Below are 14,795 nucleotides of genomic sequence, written 5' to 3'. Positions count from 1 at the left end.
TTGTGTGATACTGGTTAAAGACCTCAACTATGGACACAAACAATTTTGAAGCAGGGGTATATATCATATGTACTGTATGTTTTGTTCTGATAGTTCTGTGACACCCTGGACGATTTGAGGTAGAGTTTTGGTCTCCCATCATTTCTATCCGGATGCAAGTGTCAGTGCGTGAAGAAATCAAGCCCATGGCGAGAACCTGATACATTTGTTGTGTTCGCAGGTGACAAACCGAACGAATTGATATGTTTACGTTCTACAGAGAGGGGAGGAGCACCTATAACTCACGTGTCTCAAGCGTGGGGTTGATTTTCACGTGTCCCAAAACGTGGGACGATACAGAACCTAGATAGCAAACGGTTGACAGGCAAAATCCCTTCTAACTTCTACTTCCTTTCTTCTGCCGAACTTTCAAATTCTTTACATTTCACATAACACGACACACCTTGAACTGAATGTCACTTTTTGATTGTATGTCACAAATATTTTGATATACGTAATTCACTATACACAATGCTATCGTCTTATGTACCAGGACTTATCTCAATTGACTTGAATTGACCTGCATGGTATACATAGGAAAACATATCAAAGAATGTATATTTGTATTAGCATAATGTATTGCGTTTGGCAGCAGAGAGAATGTTCAAAAGAGCCTTTGTATCCAGAATCTTCCAACATCATCGTTCCTAACGTGCTCCGAAGCGAACAAAAGAGACTCTAACATACACCGCTGCAAAGTGTACCGAGCAAATACGCACAAAGAGATACAACGCTAATTGTTTACAGAATAAAAAGATTTACATCTACGACCTAGATGGGAGCGCAAGAGGCATGATGAACCATGCATGAGCGGTTCATTTCACCACATGGGTTCTCTTTAAACCAGTACAAGCCAGTACAATAGGAAATACGATTAGGCCTGCATGCTTTGATTTTCTATGCTGGCCTCCTACCGCATAGCGTAACATAATACCGGTCAATTGTATAGGTGCTCACTGTGATATTTCTAACCCTATTCATAATGCTTATAACATGGTGTTGTAAGACATACACTAATCCCCGATCACAAAAAAGAACTTTGAAACCATATATGGGTGGTCTACGTGGTTGCTATGGTGATATGATGACGTCAATTGAAATTTCAAACTCAAGCCATTGCGTCGCATAGGCGTCAACATGAAGATTCAACTTATCATATGCGTTTGCTGTCAAACGAATATATGAATTAAAGGGTTGTTTTAGGACAGTTTCAGAACATCTCCGATACTTCGATTCACCTTGATATCATTGCAATTCGTGGGTGTTTTTTGATAAGGTTAATGCATGAGAGTAAAGATCTAAAATAGACAAAAGGTTGGTGTATAGGTACGTAGTGGTACGACATGTATAAAAACAAAATTTGAACACCCCGTCACAGAAAACTTCAGGCCCGTTGTGCGTTGTATGTGTAGTTTTGATATTCATATGCTTTTTAAAAAATGCATTTTCCCGTGCCACTATGTAACCTCAAATCCACAATGCCAAATGTGAAAGATGTAAACATTACTCACCCTCGTGGCCTGTTTCATTGGTGACGTAGTTCCACTTGTCTTCGTTTGGCCTACCCACCTGAAGGGCAAGACGGCAAAAGAACATCAGCCAAAAACAGAAGATCGATAAACGTAGCTTTAGAAATGCATACCTGAGACGACATAAAAGAAGGGTTACTTAAGGGTAGAGACAGCAACTGTCGAGTGATGTTCATAGTCTTACAGGAAGCCAAAAGAATGTTCAAGACGTTGATAACGTATCGTTAGAGAAGTTCGTTTCGTAGCCTTGTGTCTAGATATTACATGAAGCAACTCTAATGTTAGACTATTCGCCATGGTCAACACATTTTGCGTCCAACGAGTTAAATGATGCTACTGTAAAATTATATTTTTGTCCATCAAAACGTATAGACGAGACGATGATGATGTGATGAGATGAGACGAGACGAAAGGAAAACTCTATGTGAACTTCAATGGCATATGAGAGTGGAGATGTTAGTATGGCAGGATATAGCTAATTCTGTCAGTAGAGATCCTGATAAGATCTGTAAATCTAACCCTTAAAAGACAGTCAGATCTTTTGAACTTAGATTCCTGTCATTTCATAGCAATAGACGGAAATGTTGACATTTAAATTTATGAATTTAAAACTACCCTAACAGATTCATAGCATCCTGATGACGGTCTCTGATGACTTTCGGATCCTACCAGATCACAATCTCTTCCCTGACATTTATAATAAGATTCATGATTTATGAGTACCTCGTGGTTGTGATGTAGTTTGGCAGCGAGGAAGCTGACGATGCCCTTCTTCATGTTGACGACCTCTTGATCCTCCTTAGGGGGGTACCACACTTTGGTGATCTCACCGCGACCAGAGATCTCAAACGAGAACCTGGAATGAATATTAGTTGTTTTATTATTAATTCAATGATAATTCAAGCCAGACATTAGGGCGCATACGTCCATCCATATTTTCAAATACCTTATGGAACAGGCATAACTGGGGTTTGATCACGGACTTGAACGGCTAATGACTTAATGATGTATTCATGTATTTGTTTCTACTTATCATTTATGACTCTATTGATGTTTACTGTATATAGTTCATGTACAAAGTTGTGGGTTTTTTTTTAATTTTCTATCCGTGACGCCTCCCCCTCCACTTCGACCTTGTTAAAAAGCGGCCATGTGGCCGAACAATTACTTCGAAGAAAAATAAAGGCTTTACTTTATTAGAAAATTAAAAACATCAAATGATATGTGACGGCATACTAATGTTGTATAGCTTATAACAACGCCACCACAATGATTAGACCTAAAAGAATCGCACATAACGTTGCATAGATAAATAGAGATTCAAATTCTTCACAATTCTTCTTTCCGACACTTGGTTCTGTGAAAGTTTTTGGGGATAAAAGTTGGCATTCTTTTTGCCAAAATCCGTTTACATATATATGCATCTATCTTATTGCTAGAGAATTTCTAAGACAGTGTGAAAGAACAATTAAAGGAGACTCTAGATAAGTCATATTTTCAAATGCATTTGATGACTTACCACTGAGAGAAGTCGTAGTGCTGTGTGGCAATAGCTGAAAGAGAGAAGAACATTGAAAAATGTTAGACATTGCTACTAGCCTTCACGAACTGGTTGCAGTATCGATCAGAATTTAATGTTTTCGGCATTTTGGTCATACAAATTTTGTTTTAGAGTGAGAGTTTCTTCATAATAGATTAGCCTGGGATGATAGAAAAGACACCCTCGTCAAAATACTGTAAATACAGAAATGTTCGCGGTGGTTTTATGTTCGCGGTGTTCGCGGGGACCGTTTGACCGCGAACTTAAAGCCACCGCAAACATGTTTGTCCAATACTGTAGCAGTATGTAACTACAGCACTGCCGTGAACGTAAAACCACCACGAACACTCCATTTTTGCCTTAGCGTGAAATAAAAACCACGCAAACTTGAAAGCATTTACAGTACTCTCATCTTATTTGATTGTGTAGGTACACATGCAAGTTATCCAAAATTCCTGGGAATATTTCCCCCAACTTTGATGTCATTTCAATTCTTACATTTTTGTCAGTGATAGTGAATATACGAAGTTATTGAGAGGTGAAACGTACCTGACTCCTTCCCATGGTGCCAGACCATACTGTGGACAGTCAAAAGACACACCTGTCCCGTCTCCGTGTCTTCCACATGTTGGAAACTCACCTGGAGAAATAGTGCCGTAGTTATTTACTGATGATGATCTTTCACCAAGGCTTATAGTTTAGTAATTGCTAATGTATTGCGGTTGACATTCATAGTAAAACATTTGATTTATATTTATAAGTCGGAAGGGTGGCAGCAGGAGAAATCATCCAGCCTATACCGATCTCAACGTTTTGTTAGAGAGTCTTGTTCAAAAATCAGATGCAAATGTTATACGTTAAAGACAACTCTGGTCGTTACGCAAAAGTATCAGCAAGTATTGGGACTCAAGCAGTTGCGTTGCTGACACATGCTATAACAGTTTAATAACATGACATGTTGTGCTATGATATATGATACAATATGGCATTATATGTTGGTACGTTACGATATACTTGAATAATCATCAAATGCTATAATATGCTGAGTTAGATACGATAATACGTTATGACATGTTACAATACTGGAAAATAAGGCACTTATAACAACCTAAAATAACTTTGCCTCGTCAACGTGTTATACGACCTTTGTTTTAGAAGGCACTACCAACCTATTTACAAGTACTATCTGCTCTCTTGCAGTTTTAGGTATGTTTTGATAGAATTATACGTGGTTTGTGTCATCCTGTATTATGAAGACCTACGCGATAGGTGTCTAAAAGACAAGATAGTCCAGGTTTACCTGAGCCCCGATGTTGAACGGTGTGTCGATCTTCGACATCTTGGACACGGTGTCGACCTTGTACTTGTAGTCCACTCCATGCTTGAAGTTCAAGAACACCGACGACGAATCTTGTGATTGCAGCAACAGCAGTAGCAAAAACACCAACATCTGCTTTCCAAATCTCCCCATAACTAGCCTACTTCATCCGGCGACATCCTGTGGAAGAAATTGTTGTATTTGGGTTGGTTTAGGCTCTATTGTTGTGTGATTGGATTATATGGATGAAATCGGTGCGCACATCAAATTTTTCGTACACCCCTCCTCCCAACAAAAACGTTTTCGACCATACTGTAAATCGTGCAAAGTAGCTGCAAATTGTACACATATATTTCGTAAATCAAAACAAACATTTGTGGAAAAACGGATACTACAGAATGTCGTAGAATGCCAAAGTTAATTCCTGCAGTCAAAGAAGAAAATTTTAAAGAACGAAATTGAAGAATCTAATCAACAAAGTACTCCTTTAAGTAGAGTAAAAAAACAAAACAAAAACAAGTTAACTTATATCGACGGCGCTGTCAAGCAAGAAAAATTATAAAACTAAAAAGAAAAAGATTTGTATGAATATGCCTACAAATAAGTTCATGGAGTTTCAATAGTGATTATGAGAAATATTTCGATTTTTGAAAGCGCAAATCCGGCCCCTCGTCAGATATTTCTTGTAGACACTTGTAATTGTCACAACATTCATGAAGGTGTAAAACGTCCAGTCTTGATAATGAAATCCAGAATTAAGCACATTATTATACGATTTGAATCAGAAGAACAAAGAGAGGTTCTACAAAGTAGATGTTTTCAGCATCGTCAGACAGAACATGTATGTGAAAAATGAATCCTACGATCTTTCAAAGTTAACCGAGGAGAAAAAGACGTTTATTATTATTGATTGCGCTGTAAAACAAAGTATTAGAAATGGAAGATTAATGTGCATTGGAACCCGCAGCTACAAGCTGGAATACCAGCAAGGCCGCGACTGAATGTTGTTTGCTTTTGGATACAGTTGTTGTTGTGGTAAACATAAACGATGTATTTCCTAAACTTACACCAAACTACAAACACCTTTATCTGATTTAACTTGTGGTCTTGTGTCTTTCTTCTGTTACATATCGTGTTTTAGAGAAATAGACGTTTCTTGTTCAGAAATTGTTGAGTGATCTTGTGCGTAGCATTCTACAGGTACCGTTTGTGAAAACTAATTCTGCTACGCCATTGGTTACGACGTGTATGTAGTGAGTGACACAGACCCCTTGACGAGTTTCAAACGTCGGCAATGTTGTATCTAGCTCGCTGTATCAACCTCATCATGATTCTACATCTACATAACGTTATATCATATCTTTTCTGTCAGAAAGAAGTAGTTTTTGTACATACCTGACGAAGAAATGCTAGACTGAGAAGGTCGCTGGTGGAAATTTGCAGTCTGCTTAGATTACCCCAAGCGCAAGGGACATAGTCAAAGGGTATCAAGGAGGCTGGGCGTCTCCCTTTGTCTTACATAATACCGAAGCTCTGAAAGGGTTAGACTTGCAATGTTACTGAATCATTTCGCATTGATATACACTCAAATCAAATCTATTTGGCAACAGCTTATTGAGTACACGAATCAACATATCTTACTCCTAACGTATTAGAATAATGGTGAAATATGATTAGATTTAAGGGCATATATTTGTTAGGTTATAAAAAGGATATTTGAGGGTCTAGCAAAACAATCAGTTGTTTTGGGGGTAAAGGTAGTATCTCATTACAAAGACAAAATAAGCTAGCATCGTATATTAAAGGGATTACTATTTTAAAGATCATTCATTTGAAACCATACAGTTTAATGCTGTAAAAACGATATACTTGTTCCCCTATTAGACCCCCATAACACAATTAATCATTTTTGCACCACTAAGTGTGACGTAATCACCACAATGACGACAAAAGAACGCATCGAATGTGGGTCATTGAGACTATCCAAATGTTTTCACAACTTCATCAAAAAGAGGCATGAAATATAAACTCAGCAAAACTCTGGCAAGGGTTCAAATACCGTCTCAAATGACCATTTTTGTCTCAGGTGATGCTAGCCTAGACGCAGGTGGTATGGCGGGCTATACGGGGGCTGTACGTAACGTTATATGTATAGATCCCGTCACGGTGAAAGCATTACAATATCGATTGAAGTTAAATAGAATGGAACGGGGTCAATTGAATATGAATACAGCGGAATGGGGTATTAATTAATGCTATGAGTCAAATTTACAGACCTGTCATATGTAACATTTGTGATCGTGAGGAATTATCTTCTCGATAGTGTACAATACGCAAATCATGTTTAAGGACTAACTTTACATGTATGGGGTCACAGTAAGCGCGTATCGGGGTGCAGTTTGACTTGATATTCACAGATGACGCTTTTGAGTGGTGTTGACTCGGTAGGAACGGAGGTTATTTGAGGTCATTTAGTCGGAGTTGATATATGCTGTGTTACATGACAAGTGTTTTCACTTATCAGAAAGATGCCTTAACGCACGGTTTAACGTGGAAAAGCAAACAAGGTGTTTTCCTGATGGTGAGGTGATGACAGACAAGTTTGAAGGTGCAACTAGTCAAAGATGTCAGGACTCAGTAGGCATATGACATGTTTTCAAATATTTTGTCTCTGTCTTATAAACAAAGAGGCTTCAGGTTTCCTCAAGAATAGCAGATCTTTCTGATACTGTGTTGACAACGGACTTACGTGTTTTATGGTTATCAAACACAGATTATTATGATAAGTCTCGCGAGAATTTCCCTGCTTGATAAGGTGAGATCTTATTATTGCATTGGCGTGCCGCCGTGTTTGCTGTTGTTGAAAGATGGAGTGATTCAGCTCATTTCGTGTCAGGCATACTTTTCTTTGATATACCGGAGCCGGCGTGACACTGTACCAGGTACGAAGGCCCTAGCCTCGCTTCGCGGACCGTACTACAGGCTTACACTCAAATCATAATGTATTTGATAATGATTGCAATCTTATTGCTAACTAAACAATTGCAGATGAAATAGCATATGCCGACTTGTACAACAATATTCTAAGAAACTTATTCACTATACAAGGGAACATGTAGCATCTGATCAAGAATTTCTAATGTCTTGGCCTTTCATTATGTACTATCCTATACATTGTATCTACAATGCCGGGATTATCATATATCGATATATAACCATATATATTTGCTCCTTTGATCCATCTGGTACAGAAAAAATATCTTATACACACACGATTGATAAAAAAAAGACATCCTTTAATTAAAGTCACGTCATGGGAGATCTGTCTTCCTTTACAAGTTTTTAAAAGTTATTTTTCATAACTACCCGACCGGAGCTTGTTTGTGATTGGTCATCAAGATAGTGATTGACAAGTGCCCCCTTTCCAAGCTAACGTAAGTTAATTAAAGTCACGTCATGGGAGATCGTTCTTTCTTTACAAGTCTTTAAAAGTTATTTTTCATAATTACCCAACCGGAGCTTGTTTGGGATTGGTCATCAAGATTGTGATTGACAAGTGCCCCCTTTCCAAGCGAACGTAAGTTGATTAAAGTCACGTCATGGGAGATCTGTCGTCCTCTACAAGTCTTCAAAAGTTATTTTCGTAACTATCCAACCGGAGCTTGTTTGTGATTGGTCATCAATGTAGTGATTGACAAATACAACATGTCAAATGTAACGTTGGTTAATTACTGTCTCTTCATGGGAGATTTGTTTTCCTTTAGAAGTCTTCAGCTGACCGTAGTTAGAAGGGTTAGCCATGCCTCATGGTTGTGCGGGCATGTAAACGTGTTTAACCGGGTGAAATACCGTCAAGGTTACTCCGACCTTGTAGACGTGGGAGGGGGGCGTCTATTCTTTCTTCGACCAATCTCCCAAAATTTAAAATTCGTATCCCACCATTCAGGCGTTTCGACGGGTTCAACATATGCCACGTGATTGTATGGAAATAGGCCGGTTAACGCTTTGAACTGCGCATGCGTAGTGTCATGCATTATGGGTAATCGTCCCCAGTATAATGCACTCCTGTATATTCAAACTGTGCATACGGGGTGTGTGTTCTGAACTATCTAGAGATCTCTCAAACACACTGTTTTTCAAAGTGGCGGATTTATGTATCCCGACGAATTAATGTTAATGGCGGTTACAAGTCATAACACAAATTTCATTAAATGCTGCCAACTGAAAGTAAGGTATACGGTGCAAACACTTAGCCTATGTTTCAATCTATGTTGATTTACAGTTGGGCAGAATACTTTGGTGCTTTGCGTGCAAGAACGTGACCAAATGGGTAATTATTGCTCCGGACAGTGACCTCTGTGAAGCCCACCATGGTCAGCAGCCGTTTATACTCTTGTCCAGAACGTTCTCGGCCACCGGTAAACAACAACATGTGCAGATCGTACTTGTGGGCCACCTCTGGTCCAGTCTTGTCATCGTCTAGCATGTACTCAGCTATCAACAGTCCACCTCCTGTAGGGATAGAGCATAACCTTCATTGAATCGGGACGGTGGCCGCTACAGACTTCCAGACATCGTTTACCCTCAATTTTGGAAGGTGGCATATTCTGAGCAATCCGGTCCTCAGTTATTACGAAGAATACAAGAGAAATGATCGACAATTTAGTGAGTTCGACCCTTTTATTGGAAATTTGTTGATTCGTTTTTTTCCATAATGATACATTATTTTGTACTTGTCAGCAAATTTAGCTCGAACGGATCATACAGTCCTTTTTGGGTAAATCGTCCAACATTTTTTACAGGCTAACAATGAACATCTTTTGAAAGTAAGTATCATATCGACATTGTTGCTTTCCGTTCATTCATTTACGGAATGGCGGTTGCTAGCTGAAGGAGGTAAATCTACCCACCTTGAGGGAGACTGTCGTGCATCTTGGTCAGTAGTACAAGAACCTTATCTTCAGTCCAGTCGTGAAGAATTCGACACACCACGTACAGGTCTGCTGGCGGGAGAGGGTCTTTGAAAAAGTCTCCTGTTAATTAAATCAGCATATAGCGTCAATGAAGTTTCTATTATATAATAGTATGTTGGTTAAGTTTTGACTATTGACTACTGACATAAAGAAAGAGGCTGTTGCCTAAAAATTCTGTTTTTAATAACAACTAGAGTTCCACGAACACATTATCTTCGCCAAATAACCAAGGCTTATTATGGAGAGTGATTAATATTTACATGCTTATCACCCCCTGCAAATTTGATCATACACCATACCGTTTGGAAGTTATGATGGGAGGGGGGGATGAGTCCAGTCTAGATAGGGTTAAAAATCATTTGGTGTACAGGACTGTAGTAAATGTGTCTAGTGTGCTGATATATGTTATAACTGGTCATGAAGAAAATTGATGATGAAATAGTACAGTCAATATAAAAATAAATCTTTATTCCATATCATCCACATTTTGAAAGACATAGTACATGTGACTTTTCCATACCTAGCAGTGGTGCAGTGTACTCTCCAAGCAGAGGAGTGGGTCCGGCTGGTTTTTGACGTGTTTTTAGGTGTTTTTGTCAGGCTTTCTATTTTGTGCCCTTTTCGTTATGCCGCCAACCGTGTGTTGGACAAAAATGCATAAACAGCTGAACACGTTAAAAACCAACCGCACCCACACCTCTGCTTGGAGTGTAGTGAGTGTCCCATCTGTTTATCTATATGCCCCATATGTTTATTTATACTTTTAGGCAAGGCCTGAGCTGTTTTCAAGAACACTGTCACATGTGCCATTATGAGTTGCAGTGGATTTACAAACTTTCCTTACTAGTTATGTAAATAAGCTCCTGATGTGCATAATAAGACATTGATTATGTAAAGCACTATCTGAGCTCTCTACATACCAAACATCACGACGATCCGTCGACCACTTCTCAAGTTATTCATGTCCGAAGGTCAAAACAAAAACAGCTGCAGTTCCAAACAAGACGCTAGGGGGCCCAAACTTACACAACTTACTTCCTGTGGCATGAACTATCTACCACACAAAAATCATGACCATATATAGCACTTTCAGAAAATATGCCCCAAAATTTTGAAGCTCCCCTGCAGTGCCTTAGCTACCCGCTAGAAGGTCCATTATCGAACTTGACCTTCCTTTCTGTAAACACTACCCATCCACTAAATATCATACAGAACCGTTGACAGCTTTTTAAGCTATGTTGTCCACATACAAATACACATACACACAAAGCCCGCTGCAGTACCGACGGAAAATGCCAGGGAAACCGTTTTTGAACTTGACCTCCGTTCCCACAACCGCTGCACACCTACCAAAAATCATGAAGATCCATCAACGTTTCCGTCACCTTTTTTTTTCCTACATACAAACGCACAAAAATAAAAATTCCGCTTCAGCACTGTTGAAAAACGCAAGGTAGACCATTTTCGAACTTGGCCTTCCTTTGCACAACCACTACACACCTACCGAAAATCATAAAGATTCATCAAAGCTTTCTTGAGTTATGCTCTTGACATAGATACAGACCCACCCAACAGATGTCTCAACCGAAAACACAATCTTCTCCGAGTACTAGTACTCGGCGAAGATAAAAATGTTGCAATAGTTAAGTGCTGAGAATTTCAATACGTCACTTTTGCGGGGAAAATATCGTTCAGAGCTGAGGGGATTTATAGCACATTCACAATTGATATGTTTACGGAAAGTTAGTTTTTTGATGACGTAAAGAAGGACAAAATCAACCTTGTACAGTATGCATGTATACAGCAAAGGGCCCATCTACTTAGCCATTTTCTTAAGCCAGAACTGTTGAATAGGCCATGGTATTTCGGCCTGTGATAAGTGCGTTAGCGATTGCCAGTCGTCAATCAATCAGATAAGATACTCCCCCTACTGTTGTTGAAGGGAGAGTTACCACCAGCCAATTACGTTGCCTATTGACATCAAGCCCGGCGTGATTGGCTGGTGACGACTGGTGAGTGCTATAGATAACACAGATCGCAGGCCAGTACGCCAGGGCTTATTTAGCATTTCTGGCATAAGAAAATGGCTAAGTAGAGGGACCTTTTAGTAATTCTTCTTTGAAGATATACAAGCTGAGAGGATTCTACTTCGCCAACATATTCACAAGCTTTCTTCCCACCTGAAATAAACGAGACTCGCTGACTATATTCACCAGCATGTCTTTCATCTTCAGCGACCTCGACAACTACAGGCAGATCAAACACTGAGACGGAGGCTTTCGGGTAGGCAGCAGCAAGGTGGTATGCAAGAGGTGCACTGCCTCCTGTAAAACAAAAGTTGCATACGAATAGTCAAGATCATTACCTCTGTGTACGGGGATTTTGTTTTCGTTGTGTTTCTATGTTTGTGATGTTGTGTGTTCATAGTCATTTCGTCAGTGGCAGGAAGTGAGTGGGAAGATGAAGTCAAAGGTCGGACTTCCACGTGTGACAGGGGGTAGAGCTTAGAGGTATTAGAACTATAGTCTAGATATGAAGACATTCCAGGTGATGAGGTCAATGGAAGAGGCGACTAATTCACGGGGAGGTTTTATATGATATGATTATGTTATATTTTTTCCATATGTTGGTCACGTTCACCATTTTGTGATGATCAAGACATTATCAGCATGCACAATTTAACAACTGAAGGCATACAAATACATGTTTCACGGAGGCGTGAGATCTTCAAACTCTTGTCCCTGTATTCTAATCTCATCGCCTCGAAATGGACCCACAAATATGCCAATATAAGAATTTGTGTTTTTCATCTTTATTTGTGTTGTTATGACACATTCTAAGTAAGTGTAAGTGACAAAAATGAAAGCGGTTTTGCTTTGTTTTGATCGTGCTATAGTTGTCCCTTATGAAAAGTTTTTTTTTCAATCTCACATCATTTCGAACGTAGCAAAAACACAGTCATATTGAACTTGTATTTCATACAAATGTTTTGTCATGTTCTACATGAATGAGTTAGTACCTCCAATGTCACAGATTCTCTGAAATTCCGCCAGGTCGAATGCAGAAGCGGTCCTTGCACCAAAGACGGTCGTTATTCCAGCCATCATAGAGATGACCCTTTTGTTCACGCTGCAACAAAATGTCATCAGTCCAATTAGGATAATTTGCGTGGGTCACAATCGATGGGTGAGGATAGCTGTACATTTAAATATAGACATTATGAAGAAATCGAAGACTACATGTGTGTCTGTCCTCCTTTGTAAGAAACTTTGAAACAAAGACCATCGCCTATAAGCCAGTTCACGGATTAAATTTTCGCATCCGCATTGAGATTCATTGTGGGTAATATGTCAAAGTTGAAGGCTCGGGGGCATAAGTAAGACACGTCTGGCCATGGTATCAACCATGGTCTAGACAAGGACAAATTTAGGGCCTTCACCATTGACCTCGTGCATTTGCAGTTCAAATCGTGAACTGGCTTATATATAGAGTTAGCTGTATTCGTTTTGAAAGCTAGGTCTATGGTTATAAATACCCACTGAATTAGTTCTATGAACAATTTAGCTGTAAAACTATAATGACGAAAAAATTGCCAACATATTCTATTAACGTTGAAGTTTTTCCTACAAAATTGTCCTTAAAGGGTCTGTGGATGATTTCTTCTGGGGAAGTCCGGTAGGTGATATGAGAAAAGACGGTCTTTCCTTAAGTGCCCGTGGAAGATGCCCCCATGGCTTGTAGCTGGATGATGCCATGCCCTTGACAGACTGTCCCAGGTAGGTTGGGCTCGATGACGTCAAAAACGCCCTGCTGGCCTTAGAGAGCTGGTATTCACCATCTCCTGCATGCATTGATACAAACGTTTCATTGCATCAGTTTTAGAAGACGTCACCAAATATTCACATCGCCACCTACGGTGAAGACGCAATATGATTGGCTGGTAACTTTCCCTCCAACAACAGCAGGGGGATCAGCTGAATGGCTGATGACCAATGTTCGCCGTCTTTACAAGCGGAATAATATTTTGGATATTGAAGTTTTCTTTTTAACACAACCAGAGACTTCTTATCTGCTGACGTTTCGGTGTCTGTCAGACACCTTCTTCAAAGCTTCTGACTGGAGTGCTGCTTCTATCCGCTATAAGTAGCCGATGTAGGTGGCGCTTTTGCGGCGAGAACACAATCCCCCAAAAGTGGCTAACCTTGTACCCCCCCCCCCTCGTCCCGGTTCATCACTGGTGTTGAATTTCTTATCCAGACCACCGCCTTAATCCACCAAATACGTCTGTTATCCTCTCTGTAGAAAATACAACAGACGAATCCGGTGGATCGAGGAGGAGAGGGGATACACTGGTTGTGTAAAAAAAAGAAAACTCCAATATCCTGTGTTCTGCCAACCTGATGAAAATATTTTAGCAAGGAATAATATTTTGCTTGCTTTATTCGTGTGTACCTGTTTCTTTGTCCACGTTCACCTTCTGCAACAGACCCAGGCCTGCACATGCGTCAAGCAGCCGCTTGGTGGCGTCAGTGTCGGCTCTGATGGCCTCAGATATCCTCGCAGCAGTCATAGGAGCGGCTGACGTGTCCAGAAGGTCAAAGATGCCCAATTTCAAACTGGCGAATAAGATCTTTAACAAGACAAAAGGAAATCAAATCAGTTTATACCGAGGAGAGGCATATGTGAATGGACATTTTTGTTGCTGTTTCTATGGCCCTAAATGCAAACTTCTTACTGAAAATCACTTCAACATACTTGTATTTCGATATGAAACAATGACACTACACACTACCAGGTACCCACAGCATTCGACGGTTCAGTTGAGCAACAATACCTGTAGAGTTCCACAGCTTTATATATTCGCCAAATGACATTAGTCTTCACGACTGACCAGTATAAAGTTTCCTCATTGATTATGCAAATAAGGTCCTCGTTTGAATCAATTCTATCATTTCATGATTTTCTCTACCCAAACAACACAGGTTTTTCAAAGTATGAAAGTCCAGGTATATTTAGATCGGCAGATAAGGTCATTGTAGCATGTTCTTATCTATTATGCAAATGAGGTCCAGATTTGCAAGATTTAAGTCTCATGATGTTCACACGTTATAACACGTTTATGATACGACATATCAAAACCGGAGGTTCTTCTGCATAACCATGGCAAGTCGTTGGAGGGCCCATGATCGAACTGGTCGTTCGCTTTGCCGGCACATTCCGGCATGCATGCCAAATCTTATACGGATCGAGTTATACTATCTACAACTCACATACACGCGCGCGCATATACACACACACACACACAAACACACACACGCGCGCGGTCCGAGTTATGCTGTCTACAACTCACATACAGTCACACACACACACACACGCACACACACACACATGGACCG

At 39.9% G+C, this 14,795-nt stretch overlaps 2 protein-coding genes across 3 annotated transcripts in view; both read right to left on the bottom strand.

Moving 5' to 3' along the window:
• Positions 1-5,915, bottom strand: part of LOC136422210 (uncharacterized) — a 112,424-nt gene extending 106,509 nt beyond the window's left edge. The window contains exons 1-6 of the mRNA XM_066409855.1: positions 5,822-5,915; positions 4,409-4,606; positions 3,658-3,748; positions 3,088-3,121; positions 2,292-2,424; positions 1,551-1,608 (exon numbers count right to left, since the gene is read on the bottom strand). Coding sequence (XP_066265952.1) covers positions 1,551-1,608; positions 2,292-2,424; positions 3,088-3,121; positions 3,658-3,748; positions 4,409-4,579 — 487 coding nt within the window. The 5' untranslated portion in view covers positions 4,580-4,606; positions 5,822-5,915. The remainder of the gene's footprint in view (positions 1-1,550; positions 1,609-2,291; positions 2,425-3,087; positions 3,122-3,657; positions 3,749-4,408; positions 4,607-5,821) is intronic.
• Positions 5,916-7,707: 1,792 nt separating this feature from the next.
• The window catches only part of LOC136421373 (acetylserotonin O-methyltransferase-like), a 27,646-nt gene continuing 20,558 nt past the window's right edge, over positions 7,708-14,795 (bottom strand). Inside the window, exons 2-7 of one of the 2 annotated variants that reach the window (XM_066408629.1) lie at positions 13,852-14,029; positions 13,027-13,240; positions 12,419-12,528; positions 11,580-11,723; positions 9,337-9,459; positions 7,708-8,938 (exon numbers count right to left, since the gene is read on the bottom strand). In XM_066408629.1, the coding sequence (XP_066264726.1) occupies positions 8,703-8,938; positions 9,337-9,459; positions 11,580-11,723; positions 12,419-12,528; positions 13,027-13,240; positions 13,852-14,029 (1,005 nt within the window). In that variant the 3' untranslated portion in view covers positions 7,708-8,702. The remainder of the gene's footprint in view (positions 8,939-9,336; positions 9,460-11,579; positions 11,724-12,418; positions 12,529-13,026; positions 13,241-13,851; positions 14,030-14,795) is intronic. The other variant, XM_066408630.1, reaches the window with a different exon arrangement.

Source organism: Branchiostoma lanceolatum, chromosome 16 (assembly GCF_035083965.1).
Source record: "Branchiostoma lanceolatum isolate klBraLanc5 chromosome 16, klBraLanc5.hap2, whole genome shotgun sequence".
Taxonomy (NCBI): domain Eukaryota; kingdom Metazoa; phylum Chordata; class Leptocardii; order Amphioxiformes; family Branchiostomatidae; genus Branchiostoma; species Branchiostoma lanceolatum.
The sequence above is the reverse complement of the archived record's forward strand: the minus strand, read 5'-3'. Positions and strand labels throughout refer to the sequence as shown.